Genomic DNA, 21,337 nt, shown 5'->3' on the forward strand with positions numbered 1-21,337 from the left:
AGGCTTACTACCTTCCAAGGATTTTGCACTAACTAATCTCAAAGGCTCACACTGGTTCAAATTCGCACTCACTTGAACTCAGGGTCACTATGTTTAAAAAAACCTCGCCCTCACTAATCTCAATGATGAGATTCACGCAAGCTCAGACTCGCATTATCTCGGGCTCAGACTCATTATCCTTCAAGGGCCTCGCCCTCACTAATCTCAATGAGGCTTATGTTGACTCAGACTCGTACTCGCGTGAGCTTAACTTACTATCTTCGAAGAATCTTGTACTCATTAATCTCAAAGGCTCACACTAGTTCAGAATTGCACTCACTTGAGCTCAGGGTCACTATCTTTAAAAGACCTCTCCCTCACTAATCTCACTACTTTTGACAATGTCCTATTCATATTTACCTGAAGTATTATACATCGTTTCTAAGCCGTCACTATGTCTTTGCAATAAGCTTTCAATTACCTATCTCCTTATTATAGTTTTTGAGATAAACCCTATGTGGACGACTTCAGTTTTTTCATTTATTTTCCATTGACTTCAATGTTCATGTTTCATGATTTTTTTTACTGTGTTCCATCCATTTTAAAACAATTTCTTTTTTCAATGTAAAATCTACATAGTCTGTTCTATCTTTAAGCTGAATTTCAGCCATCTCCCTATTTTGGTTGGTGAGATGATTGAAGGAATTATTTGTTTTCCATTGATTTTCCATTGACTTCAATGTTCATGTTTCGTGCTTCTTTAGACTAAGTTTCATCCATTTTAGAACAATTTGGTTTTGGGATATAGAATCTACATAGTCTCTTCTACATTCGAGCAGAATTTCAGGCATCTCTCTTGGTTTTTGAGATAAATAGGTAAATTATTTGTTTTTCATTGATTTCTATTGACATTAATATTCATGCTTCGTACTTTTTGACTATGTTTCATCCATTTCAAGAGAATTTGCTTTTGAAATATAGGATTTACATAGTCTCTTCTATATTTAATCTAAATTTCACTATTTCCTTCGTTTGGTTTTTGAGATAAATGTACGAATTATTTGTTTTTCATTGATTTTTCAGTGACATTAATGTTAAAGTTTCGTGCCTTTTTTGACTATGTTTAATCCATTTTAGGACAATTTGCTTTTGGAATATATAATCTACACAGCCTCTTCTACATTTGAGCTGAATTCCAGCCATCTCCCAAAAGTTTGTTTACATTATTGCCCTTTTCGAACATTGGTTATAACTATACCTTAATTGTAAACGCAAGGTCAAAAATACGTATAGAAATGTGTTAAATGTTCAGTGGACAGATGAGAGAAGTCATCTCAATGAGGTTCACGGTAGCTGTAGTCTTTCATTCACTTAGGCCTAGACTCCCTTTCTTCCAGGGGCTCGCGCTCTCTTACCTAAATTAAGTTCACACTATAGCTTAAACTCACATACGATCGAGGCTTGCTATCATCAGTGATACTAGAGCTCATTAAGCTTATTGGGGCTTGTGGATTCGCTATCCTCAAATGAGGTTTCTCTCAAAGCTCATGTTCACTCTTCTCATTGGGGTTCGCGCTCGCTATCTGCTTATAGCATTTGGACTCATATAGACTTTCGCCCATTTATGGTGCTCGATGCAGGTACTTTCCGGTATATTTTGTTTTTTTTTAAATAAAAGCAAATGATTTATTTATTTATTTATTAATGAAATTCCAGAAACAGCTGTGATTTTATTTTACCCAGGAAACAATTAACAATATTTCAATTTTACTCAAGAAATTTATAAGGAAAATCGACCAAACCCTATATTTAAAGATATCACTCAATATTTGCCTAATTCAACTTAAAGAAATTTTTTAAAAAACTCAGTCAAGATGATCGGCACTTAGATTCGAAGTTGGGATCTCCCTATTACAAAGTGAGAACTCTAATCTCTTCCAGTTCAGTTAAATCGGGATGTCCCATAAAATGGACAGTAACAAAAACTTAACTTCTATTTTACGTCCTTTCATCACTCACACAAACATAGAAGTATTTTCACTTCTCAAGTTTGATAATAAAGATTAAACTCTGTAAATTTATTGTTATGGAATATCGTGATGATCAGCGTAGCAAGGATTCTCAACGTAATACAATGTTGGCTGAATCCAGCTAAGTTATACATGTATTATATTAATTACTATCTAATGTCCATGAAGTTACTCAACTTACTCTAAAGCAGTGGTTCCCAAGCTTATTTTGGCCATGTTCTACCTAAGACTCTGTAAAATCATGATGTACCAACTCTGACATATGATGTTAACCGCTGTAAATATTCCTCTTGCTTGCACTTCTCCTTTTATTCAAACGGTTTGTGACTGAAGGAAGTAAATATCAGAAGAAAAAATAGTATATTTATACACACAGTGGCGTATTTAGGATTTTGTTTAATGGGCTATGCATAACACGTGAATTAGCACTTATATTTTTCCTTTCGGGTGCCAACAAATTTTAATGAAGTTGTGCATTAACAAATTTATTTCGGGGGGGGGGACTTGATCCCTATAGCCACCTCTCTAAATACGCCACTGTATATATACATACAGTGGCGGATCCAGGATATGATCAAGGAAGGGGCTAAACCATATTTTGCCGTTTTATCCAGTGTAAAGCAGGATTGAAGCCCATTTTATCCAGTGTATACCTGAGCGTCAAGGGGGGCTATAGCCCCTATAGCCCCCTTGGACCCGCCACTATATATATATAGTGGCGGGTCCAAGGGGTGTTTCAAAACAACACCGACAACGTTTGGGAGCTGATTCCTGACACCAAGATAGGACAAAAAGTATAGACAAACTTGGGTGCACAAATGCTTCCTTTCGGAGTTATAGGCTGCCGGAAACATGAAAAAATGAACTTCTAAGGTCCATAGCTCGAAAACTATAGGGCGTACAGTAGTCGGGTCAAGACTTCACTTAGGAACTAGTATGTGCCCTATCCAAACATGCATGTTTCAGAATCCTGAAGTGCTTCCATAACAATTTTTACAGAAGAAGTTTGGCTACGGGTATGTAATTTGAAGTAATCACAAACTACCTCTATAAAAATTGCTGCGGGAGTACCGGAGGATTCTGAAACCTGCATTTTTGGATAGAACGCATATTAGTTCCTAAGTGAAGTCTTGCCCCGACTACCGTACGTCCCACTCTTTTCGCACTATGGACCTTAGAAGTTCATTTTTTCATGTTTTCGGCAGCCTATAACTCCGAAACCAAGCAATTGTGCACCCAAGTTTGTCTATACTTTTCGTCTTATCTTAGTGTCAGGAATCATCTCCCAAACGTTGTCAGTGTTGTTTTGAAACACCCTATATATATATATATATATATATATATATACAGGCACGGATCCAAGGGGGGTTATAGCCCCCATTGACGCTCAGGTATACACTGGATAAAATGGACTTCAATCTTGCTTTACACTGGATGAAGGTGCAAAACATAGTTTAGCCCCTCCCTTGATCATATTCTGGATATGCCACTATATATATATATATATATATATATATATATATATATATATATATATATATATATATATATATATACAGGGATTCCTTTTCATCGTCATCGTTATAAGATGATCTCCACTGCCATCGAGAGCGTTACTTATGCTACACTTCTTGAAAGATTATTAACTTCGAGTATAAGACGCACACGTTTTAGTCCGTAAAATGCCGTATATATATATATATATATATATATATATATATATATATCCGGCCCTGTATATATATATAGGGCCGGATTTAGGAGGGTACAAAGGTGCACGTGCACCCCTCCCCCTCCTTCGTTGTAAATATACACTATCTAAAATGAGAAGCTAGCAGTGAAAATAGCAACACATTCCAAAACTTTCTGCCATCATTTTTCAGTTTGGGGCTCAAAAGAAAGCAGAGCTTTGCACAAGCAAGTTTATTTTCTGAAGGTTGAAGCAAAATGATTCACCAAGCAAAACAATATAACATTTTTGAAATAGGAAAGAAAATGGAAGGCAGGAGAAGAGAAGGACATTTTTGTCCTCCATCTACCTGCGGCCCTCTTTAAAATAGCCCCCCTTCTGTTCTATGTATCAGTGGTGCCAGGGGTAAAGCACGTTGTCACATGTCACTTTGAAGAGTTTCAGTATGATTGGTTATTTTAGTAGTTATTGGTTCACCCCCTCAGATAATCCTCGATCCAGCCCTGTATATACATGTACACAGTGGCGGATCCAAAGGGGGATATAGGGGCTATAGCCCCCCCTTGACGCTCAGGTATACAATGGTTAAAATGGGCTTCAATCCTGCTTTACACTGGATAAAACGGCAAAATATGATTTAGCCCCTCCCTTGATCATATCCTGGATCCGCCCCTGCATCCGCCCCCCCACCTCTCCCAAGTTACACAAAACGTTGCACATCGTTAGTGCATCATTAGTGCAAGTTAGTGCACTCAGAACTAACGTTAGTGCTATCAGCGTTTACGAGATATTGAAGATTTTTGGTGGGGGAGCCAACTTCATATGAAGTTAGCCCCCCACCCATCTTTATGCAGACAGATTTTCACAAAACTTAGCGCATCGTTAGTGCACTTAAATACATTAAGCACTACCGTTAGTGCAACTGGGGGCCAACTTGAGAAATATCAAATTCTATACAAATAGAGATAGAAACATGGGGTTAACAGCAATCGTTAGTGCATCATTAGTGCACTTAAAAACACTAAACACTTACGTTAGTGCTACCATATTTTGGGATTTATTCAAGATTTTAGATGGGGGGCCAACTTCAGAAATATCAAATTCGATACAAATAGAGGTAGAAACATACATTTAACGACAATCGTTATTGCATCTTTAGTGCACTTAAATGCACTAAGCACTAACGTTAGCATTACCATATTTTGGGATTTATTCAAGATTTCTGGTGGGGGCCAACTTCAGAAATATCACAGTCCATACAAACTTTTAGTGCTTTCTAGAAGCACTAACGATCCACTAACGAATAGCATTAATTTTTTGTTAGTGCTTGAAGTTGGGGCAAGTTCACCGTGCCCTCCAAAGATATTGTACTTGTAGCACCTACACTAATGAAGTACTAACGTTAAGGGTTGGTGCACTGAGAACCACTAACAATTGCACTAGAAGATATTAGTGCTTTTGAATTTGGCGGAAATTTGATGCAATTAAAAATTCCCAATAAATTTCTTATGGGAGTTTCGTGACATGCACTTGTCCATAACTACACTAATATTGAAATACTAACGAAACTGTTAGTGCTTTCTAGAAGCACTAACGATGCACTAATGTTTGCACTAGAAGAGATCATTAGTGCTCTTGAATTTGACGGAAATTTGATGCAATGAAAAATTTCCCATAAATTTATTATATGAGTTTCGTGACATGTAATTGGCCATAACTAAACTAATAGTGAAGTACTAACTAAACTTTTAAATTTTTTCTAGAAGCACTAACAATGCACTAACGAATGGCACTAAGTTTTTAGTTAGTGCTTGAAGTGGGGGCGCTAAGTTCACTCTGGCCTCAAGAGGTATTTTAATTGTAGCACCTATACTAATGAAGCACTAACCTTAGGTGTAGATGCACTAACAAGCACTAGCAATGCATTAATGATTGCTCTAGAAGAGATCATTAGTGATTTTGAATTTGGCGGAAATTTGATTCAATGAAGAATTTGCCATAAATTTCTTGTGAGTCTCGTGATATGTAATTGGCCATAACTACACTAATAGTGAGGCACTAACGAAATTGTTAGTGCTTTATAGAAGCACTAACGAATGACACTATTTTTTCCGTTAGTGCTTAAAGTGTGGGTGCGAAATCCACGCTGACTTCCCTAAAGTTTTTTTACTCGTAACACTTACACTAATGAAGCACTAACGTTAAGTGTTTGTGCTCTAAGAAGCACTTACGATGCACTAACAGAGGTAATTAGTGCTTTTGAATGCAATGGGAATTTGATACAATGAATAATTCCCCATGTGTTTCTTATGGGAGTTTTGTGACTTATAATTGGCTATATCTACACTAATGGTGAAACACTAACGAAACTACTTGTATCTTCTAGAGGTACTAACAATGCACTAACGAATAAAACTAATTTTTTCGTTAGTGCTTGTAGTGGGGGCTAAGCTCACGCTAATTTCGAAAGTTTTCTTTACTTGTAACATTAGTGCTTCCTAGTGCACCAACACCTAAGTTTGTACTTCATTAGTGTAGGTACTACAAGTAAAAAACCTTTGCGGGCCAGCGTGAACTTGGTTTCCACTTCAAGCACTAACGAAAAATAAGTCCATTCGTTAATGTATCGTTAGTGCTTCTGCAAAACACTCATAGTTCCGTTAATGCTTAACTATTGATGTAGATATGGTTAATTATATGCCACAAAAATCCCATAAGAAATTCATGGGGAATTTTTCATTGCGTCAAATTTCCGCCAAATTCAAAAACACTAATGACCTCTTCTACTGAAATAATTACTGTTTCATAGTGCACTAACACCTAACGTTAGTTCTTCATTAATGTAGGTTCTACAAGTAAAAAAAAAAACCTTTGGAAACCTTCATGAACTTGGCGCCCCCACTTCAACCAATAACGAACACAATTAGTGTAGTTATGACCAGTTACATCTCAGGAAACTCACATAAGGAATTTAAGGGGAGTTTTTTACTGTGTCAAATTTCTACCAAATTAAAAAGCACTAATGATCACTTCTAGTACAATCCTTAGTGCATCGTTAGTGCTTCTTCGTGCATCAATCCCTAACGTTAGTGCTAAATTAGTGTAGGTGCTACAAGTAAAATATCTTTGGTGGTCAGCCTGAATTTGCGCCCACTTCAAACACTAACAAAGTAAATAGTGCATTCGTAAGTGCTTCCTGAAAATACTGACACTTTGTATGGAATTTGATATTTCTGAAATTGGCCCCCACCAAAAAAATTGAATAAATCCCAAAATGTGGTAGCACTAACGATAGTGTTTAATGCATTTAAGTGCACTAACAACGCTCTATTGATTGCCGTTAAACCCATGTTCCTACCTGTATTTGTATATAATTTGATATTTCTGAAGTTGGCAAGATCTTGAACAAATCCCAAAATATGGTAGCACTAACGTTAGTGCTTAGTGCGTTTAAGTGCACTAACAACGCACTAACGATTGCCGTTAACCGCATGTTTCTACCTCTATTTGTATAGAATTTGATATTTCTGAAGTTGGCCCCCCACCAAAAATTTTGAATAAATCCCAAAATGTGATAGCACTAACGTTAGTGCTTAGTGCTTTTAACTGCACTAACGATGTGCTAAGTTTTGTGAAAATCTGTCTGCATAAAGATGGGTAGGGGGGCTAACTTCATATGAAGTTGACCCCCCACCAAAAATCTTTAATATCTCGTAAACGCTGTTAGCACTAACGTTAGTTCTGAGTGCACTAACGTGCACTAACGATGTGCAACGTTTTGTGTAATTTAGGAGAGGTTGGGGGCCAACTTCAGACACGTCAAATTCTCGAATCGGCCTGCTAAACTCTGATCAAAATTGGAGCTCCTCCATGGCTAAGCGTTCAACGTACGCGCCTTTTGCACAGGAAACCCGGGTTCGTTTCCCTGCGGGAGCTCAAGTTGTTCGGATTCCACGTTAATCAGTGGAAACAATTCAATTCTGATCAAAATTAGAAACGAATTGACAGTTCAAAACCACGTGGAAACTTGAGTTAACGAAAGAACCTATGTCAGGGAATTATTAAGATCATCGAGAGCGGAACAATCATAAACGACGTGGTGGTAGTTCTGCAGAAAAAGCAAACAACGTTGTAATGTTGCCGCCTTGTAACTCAGAAGTACTTGTCAATTGAATTCGAGGACGCCTCATAGGACGCCTCAGCGAGATACTCATCACGTAACAGCTGTGTTCCTTCGAATGTCAATTCGTTTCTTATTTTGATCAGAGTATAATAATATATATATATATATTTTTTTTTTTGTCCCCAGTGAGGCGTGTGCCTCATGTGGAATCATGCTTCTTAAGGATCACATCAATTTCTTTTTCTTTCTTTTTTACTGAATGGGGGAAAGTTTCAGGGCACAGAGGGAATTTTCGTATACTTTTACGGAAATTTCCATATTCATTTATTATTCAACAAACTTTCAGATACAATTTGAGAGCCAATTGAACATTGAAATAATAATAATAATAATAATAATAATAATAATAATAATAATAATAATAATAATAATAATAATAATAATAATAATAATAATAATAATAATAATAATAATAATAATAATAAAATAATAATAATAATAATAATAATAATAATAATAATAATGTGAAAAGAAAGCTGCCAGGGGCTACCAAGGCGCCATTTCGGCATTTGTCTGGTGTAACTGAGAAAAAAAAACTGAATAAACTTCAGTTAGAACGCCGCCTACAATGTTTGAACGTTAAAAGATATTTTGGAGGTTATAATCCGCACATATTATTGCTGAAGCTTGTATACTGAAATAAAGTTGCCTTTCCCCCTTTCAACAAAATAATCATTGACGTTCCCTACTTTCCAAATCTTTGGCGGAAATCTTTGGTTTACTATGTACGTATGGAAGTTATTACAAAGGGGTTACCGAATACCACTCGGATGGTAGCTAGTTTGCCTCCGGTCATTCAATGAATATAAAGGGAAAGAAGGGAGCAGTTACTTCTCTTTCTCTAGATTGATACATTTACAGAGAAAGAAAGAAGAAAGAAATGAAACAATAGCAGCCGAAGCCTTTTTCGGTGATAACAAAGTACCTGGTACTCTAGTTGCCCCTTTCGGAAAACAAGTTTGGATCAAGGAAACCAACATTTTTCCGCGTGCAAATTTTCAAACTATGTGCGCTGGACTTCCCCCCGCATCTTACTACTGCTTTTGTTTTCATTTTTTCTTCAATTTCCTTCTACGTGTATGACATCTTTAATCTAAGTTCTCAATCTCTATTCTTTTACTTCAGTTTCCTAATATCCAGTTTTCCATCTACACGTCCACCCTTTTGAACCACAGGAAAGTGAGAAGGATCTTGCTATTCTATCCCTATTTTACAGGTTTTAAGCTTTTTCCAAGTTCGGTAAATGTGCTAGAAGTTCTATTCATGTAAAACATTCAATAATTTTATAAAATGTTACCTACTTTAGACAAACAAAGTCATCATCATCATAGGTATTCTGCCTTTATTGGCAGGTCACTTGCCGCAGCTGAGAAGCTTCCATGCTCCACGGTCCTCCGCTAACTTCTTCGTCTTCGCGTATGATCTTTCTGTTTTTATATCATCCATTAATTGTATTTATTTAATATTTATTAGGTTGGTTAGGTAAAAAAGTTACTTAATTATTTATTTAAGTAATTATTTTGACTTCTTTAAAACTTGGCTAGTATTATCAGATTATCAAAATTAGGGATGCGCACGAGACAAGATTTGAGACTGTCTCGACTCGAAAATGTGCTGTAAAAGTGATGTCTCGACTCGAAAAATATATATTTTTCTATTGGAAGAGCTGTGTCTCGACTCGAATTTTGTCAGGAAAATTTTGTCTCGACTCGACTCGAATGCATCCCTAATCAAAATGAATATTAATACTTAATATATTATCGTTACAATAAATTTCTTAACAGTGTTTTGATGTAATTTATCTATCACTTCATCGTCAAATACAAACTTCTGCACATGAGCATTTAATAATACATTAATTAATTTAAAATAATGGAGTTTTCGTTGTGGATTTCTTGACAGGATAATTATGACGTTTGCATAGCAACAGAAAACGAAAAGAGGAAACAAATGCAAGGACAGGAGTGGCGAAAGGTATTTAGGAAGAAAGAAGGGGGGGAAAACATATGTTGTGACTGGCTGTACAAAGAGTTGTGACCAGAAGTCATCAAGTATTTCGTGAGTGAAATAAAATTAAATTTCTAGTTTTATTCCCAGAAATAAGACATGCTAAAGAAGACAAATGAGTGATGAAAATGAATGATTATGAAGTGATTTGTGGAATAAGTATGAGGGAGGAAACGGAGGAATCTCGACAAAACAACCCATGAATACGGTGTTGTCTACATCGAACTCACATGGTCAAGACTCCTTGCACCAAAAGTGTCAAATATTTTGTGTAATACTACACGAAACAGAACGTAAACATTGAGAAAAAAAAGCTTGAGGCTATCGAAGTAGATTGGAAAAATGAAATGAAATTTTTGAGTTTTACGTCCCATGGTTATGCCGGCTAGGCTAAAGGAGACGGTGAAGATGAGAAATGAATGAAATGGTGGAATGAAGAAAGTGGGACAAAACGGGAGAACCCCGAGGAAACCCACGCACACGGTGTTTGTCCACCAGAAAGAGATTGGAGATAGTGTGGGTGTTAGTGGGGGACAGGTTCACTGACGTGAAGATTGGCTATGAAGAAGATTGGAGAATCGTTTCGAACGGAAAAATAAGTGACAAAATGTTAGAAATGTATTAAAGGAGAAACGAACTGTACTGGAGGTAACTAAAAAGAGAAAAGGAAAATACTTAGAATATTCTCTGAAAACTATCTCAATTTTGCAGCAAGGGACATGCAACTGATAGCAGAAACTTCGTTATTATTAATATTATTATTATTATTTTGTAGATAAGCAAAAAAAAAAAAAAAAATAGAAAAGAAAGAAAAAACTAACTAATTGAAATTACTTGTTCATAACACTTTCAGATCCAAAATTAACAAGATTCTTTCAATATTTTTAGCTGATTTATCCTTTTCAGAAACACTTATTAACTTTATTGGCTAATAACTTTTTTGATACGTTTAAAGATGCCGATGTTCAAATGATCCCGCCTAGCGTAGGCGCAAACTCCCTCGCCTTTGGTGCGAGTGGTCCCGGGTTTGATTCCCGATGGGACATTCAGTCGAAAAAGTGTAAAAACTATTTTAGATCAAACTTCCTAAGTGAGATTTTCCTGAACTCTTCTCATTCACATCAGGCATAATACTCCCAGGCCATTTCCTTCCTTCTCCATTTATTTCCCCTCCCTAATTCTCTAAGCAGTGTGATCGCTTAGAAACGTCATCTCTCATACGTTAAGGACTAACATGGTCAAAGATGCCGAAACCTCATAAAATGTAATTCCTCATCCTAATTCTAAAAATCACTACAGGATATAAGATTGGTAGAGGTGTAGAGTCTATGAAAGCTGTAGAAGCTCTGCTTCCCCAAATTAAACAGAATAATGCATTAATGTAAATAATGATTTAAGAATAAAGCAGAATACTAAGAATAATGCATTAAAAATAACAGCTTCCCCCTAGATACTAAACCACGCTACGCCACTAAAGTTTAGGAGTTTTTTCAAGAGTTTCTAGTTTAATAATCTGCAGTTGAACGCAAGGTCGTGCATATGCTAGTGCATATGCATATGCGTCTCATGACGCGGGTGAATTCTGATAACTTCTAGATGAAATTAAGAAAATTTTCAAGACAATAATTTTACACATAAACAAGCAAATGTTTCATGTTTTATTGTGGGTAATATTTCGTGTTCTTCCTAACTTTAGAAGATTTCGACAAATGGAAATCTTATTATAATAATCTCAACCTTCACCATTCTTTCTTCCCACATCTTTTCTTCCCTTTTAGGTCAAACAAAAATATTAAAAAAAAAAAAAAAAAACTTAAACAAGTGTCTTATTATTTTGAATGAGAAGTCCAAATACACATTTTATGTATCTAACCTTAAGAGATTCTGAATTATAGACGCTTATTATAATACTTGTAATTCTCGTCCTTTTCGTATCTACACTCTTTCTTCTTTTGTACTCGTAAAAGGCAAGTTAGCTCAGTGGTAGAGCGTTTATCTCTAGTGCATGGGGTCCCTATTCGATTCCCGGACAAGTAAATTTGTGGTGAACATCATGTCCGTTGGTTTTCTATTAGTATCAATTCCTATTTCCTCCCACGTACTCATGCCACCAATTCTTCCATCAGCATTCACTTCCCTAAATCATCCGTTTCCGTTAGCCTAAGAGGAATAATCGTGGTAAGTTAAACTGAAAGATTTTTACAAGGTTTCTTTGTTCTTTTCTAGATCAAATATTAAAAAAATGCAGAAACTCGTATCTAATTATTTTAAATGAGAAGTTCAAGTACCAAATTTCATGTCTCTAACCGTTAGAGATTCCGATATATAATAATTGTCATTCCTACGTTTTTCTTTTTTCATCAAATTTCCAAAATAAAATTCTTTTTTAGTGGTACTTAACGTCACAAATCCTATGTACTGTCCAAATTTGAAGTTTCTAGCTTAAGCAGTTTACCCTGGGCGTTATCAGTCACTCATTCACTCAAGACTTCATTTGTTTGTTTGTTTTTTAAATAAAGATTTACAAAAGAAGAAGACGAAACGGGAAACAATTATTCGGGAATTGAGACGAGACGAGACTTGTACAAAGTTTGCAAGACGATATGAGACGATATGGAAACACTATTTGTCGTCTTGTTGGAAACACTACTGAGAATATACAAGACCTATTAGACACGAACTATTATTTAAAGTGAGATTGTATCACTACTCATCTTTTTATCTGATTCTGAGTATCTGCAAAGGTAATCGAACCTGGGACCATGCCGCAAGAGGCATACGAGTTAACCTTGCGGTATTTACTAAGCATTTACTGTGGAGTACTATTTAACTGGGAATGCAAGTAATCACTATATAACATTTTCCGAACCGAAGGATATTGAGCTCCACCATTTTTGATACGATTTTAAGAATTAGTTCAGGGCTGGTACACACTATTTTGAGGATTTATGAGACACCAAAACTACTTTGTATCTTGTATAATCGTCGTTTGAAATTCAACACCTTGTAACTCCAATTTGGGGGAATTTGAGTTTTTGATACCATTGGAATCAATATAGGATGGTGCACAATCTGGTTAAGTAGTTTACCTATATCACGACAAATGGCTCTGTTGTTCCCTCAAAGTAGTGCTGCGTATATTAAGGCTGAAGCTAGTTTTCAAAGTTTTTTTTATTTTATTTTATTTTATTTTATTTTATTTTATTTATTTATTTATTTTTTTTGTTTCTCCTGTAAAATTGGTGAAATGTTATTACACGGTATTGAATCTCAGAAGACGATATAGTACTTTTCATACAATTAAAATTGAATCAAAGTGATTACTACACTTTTTCTAAGCAAATAACTTTAAGTTCAGTAATATTAATTTTTGTTTCTTAGCTATATTCGTATTCGATTGATTACGAAAAATTGAAACATGGGAAATTCCTTTTATTTTATCATTCTTGAATTGCAGATATCTCAGTCAAGATTTATTAGCATCCACAAACTCTCAATTATGAGACAAGTATGATATTGAATTCTATAGTTTTTGATGTATATGCAGCTGACTGTGTAGTTAGCTGATTGGTTACTTGGATTTTAGCGTCCCTTTTCACCTTCCAGGCTATATGAGACGTGAACCTACAGTTAAAGACGGAATCCAAATCACCGTAATGCATTCAAATTTCAAAGCTGATCCACAGGGACTCGAACCTGGGGCCCCATTCACCAAAGCCGTGCGTGGTAGCCACTAGACCAGCTGGAAGGGGTATAATACTCAATAATAGGTACTCATTGGATTAAGTTTATTTAAAGAGATATCAATCCTTTGTGTATTTCTCAAATACATTAGGTTCCCAGATATTCTTGGAGAAAGCTTAGATTATTCCAAACTCCTTGCGGATGTTAGTTATTTCTATCAATTAATCGTGTCATGTGTGTCACAGTGTTTCCCCGCATTGTTTGGGAGTTCCCTATACGTATCACTCGAATATTAAAGTAGTATTATTGGAGTCATGTCGAACCGATGACATGCTATTTCAGCCTCTGAATCATCATTTTGTTTCACGTTTTTTTCGTTTGTTCTCTAGTATGATAAAACTAAATAAATAACCTTCTCCCAATCTAAGCTTAACGTAATTTGGACAGTTTAGACACAATATTAACTTTATGAAGAGAATATAATTAACTGTAATGACATGCCAAGTGAACTTTGTGGTGGACAAACACCGTGTGCGTGGGTTTTCTCGGGGTTCTCCCGTTTCCTCCCACTTTCTTCATTCCACCATTTCATACATTTCTCATAATCACCGTCTCCTTTAGCCTAACCGGCATAACCGTGGGACGTAAAACTCAAAGATTTCATTTCATTTCATTTTTTTCTTTCAAAATTATGTATTCCGAGATTAACTTGAAAAATAAAAGAAAATGAAATCTCTAGTTCTATGTCCTACAGTTATGCCCTTCAGGCTAAAGGGGATGGGTGTTTGATAAAAGTGGATTATTATTAAGCAATTGGTGGAATAATAATGTGGGAGAAACAAAGAAAACCCGTTGAGTTGATTTTGAGTTTATCGCTCCTTTCAGCAGCGAGGCTATATGAGACGAGATCTACTGATTAACGTGGAATCCGAACTACATGAACTCCCGCCGGGAATCGAACCCGGGTCTCCCAAGCCAAAGGCGAGTACGCTAACCACTTAGCCACGAAGGAGCTCCCTAAAGAATCCGTGAAAGCCCACGGACACGATGTCGTCTACCACAAATACAGAAATTACCTAGGATCGAAACAGGCATCCCTTGCACCAGAGGTGAGCATTTTACCACTGAGTCACTTCCCCTTCATCGTATTTCTACGCAAGACTTTGTTGACAAAAGTTGTAGGAGTATAAGCATGGGAGAGAGGATTATATACAGAAAAATTGTTAAATCCATGGTTGAGCAACTCTGGTCCGCGGAAAATTCATTCAGACAGTGAGTGGTTTATTTGGTTCAGAGGATAAGAGCTTTCTTTCATTATTTTTTCTTTAACGTTTTTCTCTACAATATTACACAAACTATTCATCTACCTACGGAAGAGAACACATGAATACTATGCAAGGGGAGAAAAAAAATATTCTCACGTGTACTTTTTTTCAGTTATTGATATTTTTTATAAAAAAAAGTCCAGAAGTGTAACATTAGTTGAACTTGCCCCCTGTCAGCGGTTTGCGTTGCGTCTGTGCGTGCGAGGTTTTTCGGCAGATCTCGGGCAGTCGAGTGTCGAGAGGGAGGGACGACCCTCAGCCCAGTCCGTCAGTCAGTGAGTGAGTGCGTGGTGGGTAGCTGGAGAGAGTAGTAGTCACCGGACGATCAGTGTGGAACAAGCGCTCATCGGCAGCGGAGCTCCTCCGTGTGTGACTTAGCTTTCGAGAGTGGGGGGTTGTTGAAAGTGTGTGCGGTGCGCGTTTATTTACTTTTTCCTTTTCGTAATGTAGGGGCAGAACCAAGATAATATAATAATTAAAAAAAAAAAACTAAAGTGTGTTTGCGCGCGCGAGTGTGTGTGTTTGTGTTTTCATTAAAAAAGATTTACATATAATCATAATAATAATAAACATATTTCGTGAGGATCATGAGGCTCGCCTCCACTTTTCGTTTGGCGGCGGCCTTAGTACTTCTCGGCTGCTGTTGTGCTACTAAGTTCACCATACATGATCTCTTGACCCGATCCTTCCCTCACCATGTCTCTCAAGACATTGACTTAGACCCCTGCAAAGCAGGTAAGCATCTCATTATCATTTAAATAATAATAATAATAATAATAATAATAATAATAATAATAATAATAATAATAATAATAATAATAATAATAATAATAATAATAATAAAAGTTCCATACAGTGTGATAGATTTAATATCTTACATTTTTTTTCTTTTACGAGATTTATTAGTTTTAAGTTATGTTAAGTGATTTATTTACGGGGTTCGATTCTCTTATATGTATCTTTTATGAACGTAAATATGAAGAAAGAAAAAAGGTATTATTTTTAGGTGCATGCACATGACGTATTTTTTTTTTTTAATTTCTTTAGGAGTATTTCTGAACAAGTATTATGTTTGGTTTTGTGCTCTGAAGTCCTGCGTTCGATCTCTGATTCCGTCACCTCATCTTAGGGTTTTTTTTCTTTTAGTATTCTTTTCTTGCAAACTGTTATGGAATATCATGTGAATACCGAGACATCATTGAACTTCTCCACATCTAGAGTGAAAATAATGAAACATTAATAAAATTCAAATTTGGCACAAAACGAACACATAGCTTATATAAACAGAAAATAATTATTGATAGTTCTCTGTTTTCATGCTTAATTACATGCTAAATTATAAGAGTTCTCTTCTGTACTGAGTTATCTATAATTGGAGTTTCCGGGTTTTAAAGCTCCTCCCCCTTGAAAAAGATACTATAGTAAAATAAACATTTATCTTAAGTTGTTAAGATTTGAAAGCCTCGCGTGTTTTAAAACCTGTTTTAAAAACCTCGCTTGGATGCTTGGCGCCCCTGCTTTGATGAAATTCCGTGTACGCCACTGTCTGTAATGACAGAACTAATTACTTTATTATTGTTAGCTAAAATATGTCTATCGCTCCTTCGTGGCTGAGCGGTTAGCGTACAGAATTTTGGTGCGGGAGACCCGGGTTCGATTCCCGGCGGCAGATCGTGGTTCGAATTCCTCGTTAATGAATATGTCCTCGTCTCATATAGCATCGCCGCTGAACGGGACGTTAAATTCAACTCAACTGAAGTATGTCTAAGCATGCAATTTATTGATCTAACTGGAGAGTCCATGTAAGAAAGTGAATTGCAGTACTAGCGTTGTTAAAATTTAAATAGTTTCATATTGATTGATTGATTGCTGTAATGTATGTTTCCTCGTCACCGATGGTAAATAAATGAAGAGTTTAACTACTCAAAGAGGGATCCGAACCAATACTTCAATTTTGTGTCCGAGGCAATACTCCTACCAGGAATCAAACCCGGGACCATGCGCACTAAATGCACACGCACGTCAGTCATTTGGCTACAAAGAGATACTAATTTCATTTGTGAATACTTTTTCTTACATAAATATGAAATATAATCACATTAGAGGGAAGAAACCGGCCACCCTACCTCTGTTTTACCGGCTTAGAGACCCACCTAGTCACATTACGGCTAGAGCTTGCTTATGGACAGAACACATTGACGTTCATAATAAAAGTCATATTCAAATAATATTGTTCCCACCTTTGACTGGAGAAAAATAGTCATTTCGGTTGTTCCTCTACATGAAACATTCGTGGAAAGCGTCTGACTTCCTTTTCGTTGCTGATTTTAATTAATTTTGTGAAGCAGCTTTTGAGGTGTAATATGAGCTAAACTTATTTTTGTCTTTAAATCCCACGATTATGCACCAAGGCTAAGGAAGAAGCTGATGGTAAGATGGATGATAATGATGGAAACTATTTAAACTGTTTATTAAAAATTAGATTGAAAACTATCATTCTTGTTAAAAGTTTAATTTGCAATGCAAGTGATATCTCTGTTTTGGTTAGCTGTTATGAGTAAAAGTGTCAAATAAAATAACATAAAATGCTAGAAACTGACAACACGGGTGCTATTAAAATAGAATCTAATTTATAGGTCCTTCATTTGAAACTGAATATGAGCAACCTTGTGCGTAAAAATTCTGTTCAAAACGTGAAGGATCACTTGGTTATGAAGTGAAAACCAGTGTGTGAAGTTGATGAAAATGCTATTGCTTGCATGTGGTTGTGAACATGAATATAAATATGGCGAGTAGTATATATAAGCGTAAATGAAATGAAATAAGATCTTTTGTTTTACGTCCCACAGTTATGCCGGTTAGGCTAAAGGAGACGGTGATGATGAGTAATGAATGAAATGGTGGAATGAAGAAAGTGGGAGGAAACGGGAGAACCCCGAGAAAACCCACGCACACGGGGTTTGTCCACCACAAAGTTCACTTGGCGGAGAGCTGGGATCGAACCCAGGATCCCTAGCACCAGAGGTGAACGCTCTACCACTGAGCCACCGCGGCCCCTATATATAAGCGTATTCAGTGTATTGTTTATTTTATAATCACATGCATTTTATATTTAATGTATGTAATCAGTGACTTCATTGCATTTGGTAGATGATGTGTGTTGTACCCGAAGTGTTGGTATTTTTTATATAAGTACTTTTTTAAATTATTTTCCTTCATTTTATGTTTTATTGGCGTTCGTACAGTTGAGTGCCAAAGATCGTGTAAATTATGCTTCAGTTTGTGGTTTTCCTTTTCACTTTGAGTGACAGAAGTTGGAAAAAAATATGTATAACAAAAAATTCCTAGAACTCGAAAACCCCTCTTCCGGGGAATTAGACAAAACAGGAACAGTCCAAATAAGTGTTCCTGTTTTGCCTCACCTAAGATGAGACAGTGATAAATTACCGCCAGTTCTGTAGGCAAAGCAACAATAGGCCAAACAGGTGTGAACTGTTGAAATTGCCATAGCAATAGAATTTTTTTTTTTTTTTAATGATCAGAGAATTATCAAATATGAGATTTAATCTAACCTTTGAAAATTTCCTTGTTAATCACTCTCCTGAAATCGACCTTAAGTTATTATATTTATAAGAGCAACATGTAGGGTGGTTGATTGATGTTCGATTCTTGCTCAGGTCTATCCTTCTAATTCAGCATTCTCCGCATCTTGCACATTAAAAGCAAGTACTGTATTCTAACCGTTTAGCTGATTTATTATTGAACAGAGAAAAATGTCTATCTACAATATCGTATATACTAATTAGAAATAACGTGGAATAAAAAAAATCGTTGATTCGTTATTTAGAATTTAATTCATGGAATGCCCAAACCGGGTAAAAGATATCTAGACACTAACAAACGTTATTTTTGTTTTAATTAATTACGATAATTTGTACACGTCTGAAATTCGGTATATCTTTCACATATTTGACAACGACAAATGCTACTTTTATTTTTTATTTAAATATACGTGCAACAAAGAGCGTTATGTCCAGAGAGATGGGTTTTTAATTTAGTGATGTGGTGCCACTACTTCGGATCCCATCGTCGATATTTCTGGTTTTCTTGATTAGAGTGTGCTACTTCTTTTATTCCAGTAGTTCCATATTTGTTACATAGCGCTCAGTCCACATTGGATGTTTATGCCTGCACCGAGAATCGAACTCAAGACCAGAGATGGACATTTTGCAGTTGGGGATCGCTTGAGTTGGTACTGTACTCGCTCTTGGTTGCACTCTCGGTTGCGCGGTTCCCTACCTCGCTTGAACTTAAGCTAACTATTCTCAATGAGGGTTCCACTCACTCGTGGTTGCACTATTTATCACATCAGGGTTCTTGAGTTCGCTTGAACTAGGGCTCTTCCTAACTATTAACTTATTGGACTCGTGCTCACACTTCTTCTTCCTTTAATTATTGAGCTTTATTGAGCCGAAGAGCTCGACTCCCGAGTTTGAAAATCTCTGCTGAGGACTACGAAGATATCAAGTGTTCAAATTAACATTCCGCTATACGGAGCATAGGGTCAGATAGTCATAATGGCGTACACAGAATTTCGTCAAGGAGGACGGTCAAACATCCTAGCTAGTATCGGCCACGAGTTGAGGAGCACTAAAAACATGATCATTCTTGTCTCATTTTAGATACAATAATCGAGACGAGACGAGAAATATCTCAAGTCTATTCACCCACGTCTTAGATCTCAAACTATATTTTAGTGTTACATGGTTCATAGTACAAAAACTACAAATTGATAAAGTGATAGTACGAACACAATGAAGTCAAGTTCTAAATATACACAAGTCATTGCATACAGTATTTAATACTCCAATTATTAAATACTGTATGTTTTAAATGTTGTTATATCACACCATTCGTGGACTTCTTGTGACGCAGAAGGATTCTGCTAACTTCTAGATGAAATTAAGAAAAAAAATCAGGATATAAATTTATAAAACGAGACGAGACAATAATTCTACAAAATTTACGAGACGAGACGAGAAAGCCCTATTTCTTGCCTCAGAGGCAACACAAATCCAAGCTCATTCCGCTCTGGAACATGTGCAATTTTTGTATACGTCTATGGTAAAGGTTTATATATATATATATATATATATATATATATATATATATATATATATATATATATATATATATATATATATATATATATATATCTTTCCCCGGACTCCTCTTGCCCCTTGCGTACGCCACTAGTCACAGTAACAAACTGAACATAATGGCTGTCAATCAGATCTGTTATGAATGAAGGAACTTCACTTAGTAGTCTCTCTATACAGTCGATGGTTACTCTCTCGTAATCTTTGCTTATTTAGGTATCTGTGCGGAGTCGGCAGTAATACTATACAACACTATGGGTCCCATCCAACTTCCTGGTTGATCCCGTTTTAATATACGTGCGTATCAAGCAGAAAAACATGATATAGCGATAAAATTCTTCTCCATTGCCGCTGGTAGATTGAATACTCGGAGACAACTCATACTTCTTGAATGCTCCTCCTGCTTCAAAATAATATAAAGTGCGTGAAATACAATAGTCTACAATACTAGGCACAAATACACAAATTAATCTCATTCATGTTAAGGAAGAATGAAGTTTCCGGAGATGTTCTAATGAAAACTCAGTGAGCCTATTGTTTTTCGTTTATGACAAGTGCCCCGTTTGTGTTGCAACAGACAACAGCAGAACACGCGCGAGCACCTTGTCATAGCTTCTTTGTGGGAAGAAATATGTTCTTATTTCTCTCTATGTATCAAAGAAGCTGTGCTCTCTGTGTGTGCTTACGCGATAAAATGTTACGCTGTGATTCTGCGTGTATTTAAACATACCGTACCGCAATACACATTTGCACAGCTAGTTGGTTCCATTTCACAAAATGTGACATCCTGTTTGAAACGCACTTACACACACTCGTACACATATACGGTAATAGATACCAACAATTACACGCATGAACGCTAATGCAAGAGTGAAGTGAGTTTAAGTCTATTTTGAGTTCATACTAACAGACATAACGTTACGTAATTTTCTGTGACCTTTTTATCTTCTTAAACGAGGCATGTTGAAGTTCAGTGATAGAAAGTTCATCCCACATCCGAAGGATTCACGGTTCGATCTCAAGCCACTTTGTTTGATTTGAGTTTAGCGTTTCTTTCAGCAGCAAGGCTATATTAGACGTGGACTCACAGCTTAATGTAACATCCGAACCACATAAGTTCCCGTCATAAATCAAACCCAGGTCTTCCGCGCGCGAGCTTTAATCAGGGCTGGATTAACCTATCTGGAGGCCCGGGGCTAGAAAAAATATGTGGCCCCTGCTGACTTCACCTAATAAATTTCTGTGGAAGTATAGTAGGAAGATTACGGGAATATGTTTAA

The 21,337-nt window shown here is 36.3% G+C and overlaps 1 protein-coding gene across 1 annotated transcript in view; it reads left to right on the plus strand.

Annotated features, from left to right (window-relative positions):
• Positions 1-15,143: 15,143 nt before the first annotated feature.
• Positions 15,144-21,337, plus strand: part of tok (tolloid-like protein 1 tolkin) — a 288,653-nt gene continuing 282,459 nt past the window's right edge. The window contains exon 1 of the mRNA XM_081771019.1: positions 15,144-15,633. Coding sequence (XP_081627145.1) covers positions 15,486-15,633 — 148 coding nt within the window. The 5' untranslated portion in view covers positions 15,144-15,485. The remainder of the gene's footprint in view (positions 15,634-21,337) is intronic.

The sequence above is a fragment of the Thermobia domestica genome, chromosome 1 (assembly GCF_964235325.1).
Source record: "Thermobia domestica chromosome 1, izTheDome1.hap1.1, whole genome shotgun sequence".
NCBI lineage: Eukaryota > Metazoa > Arthropoda > Insecta > Zygentoma > Lepismatidae > Thermobia > Thermobia domestica.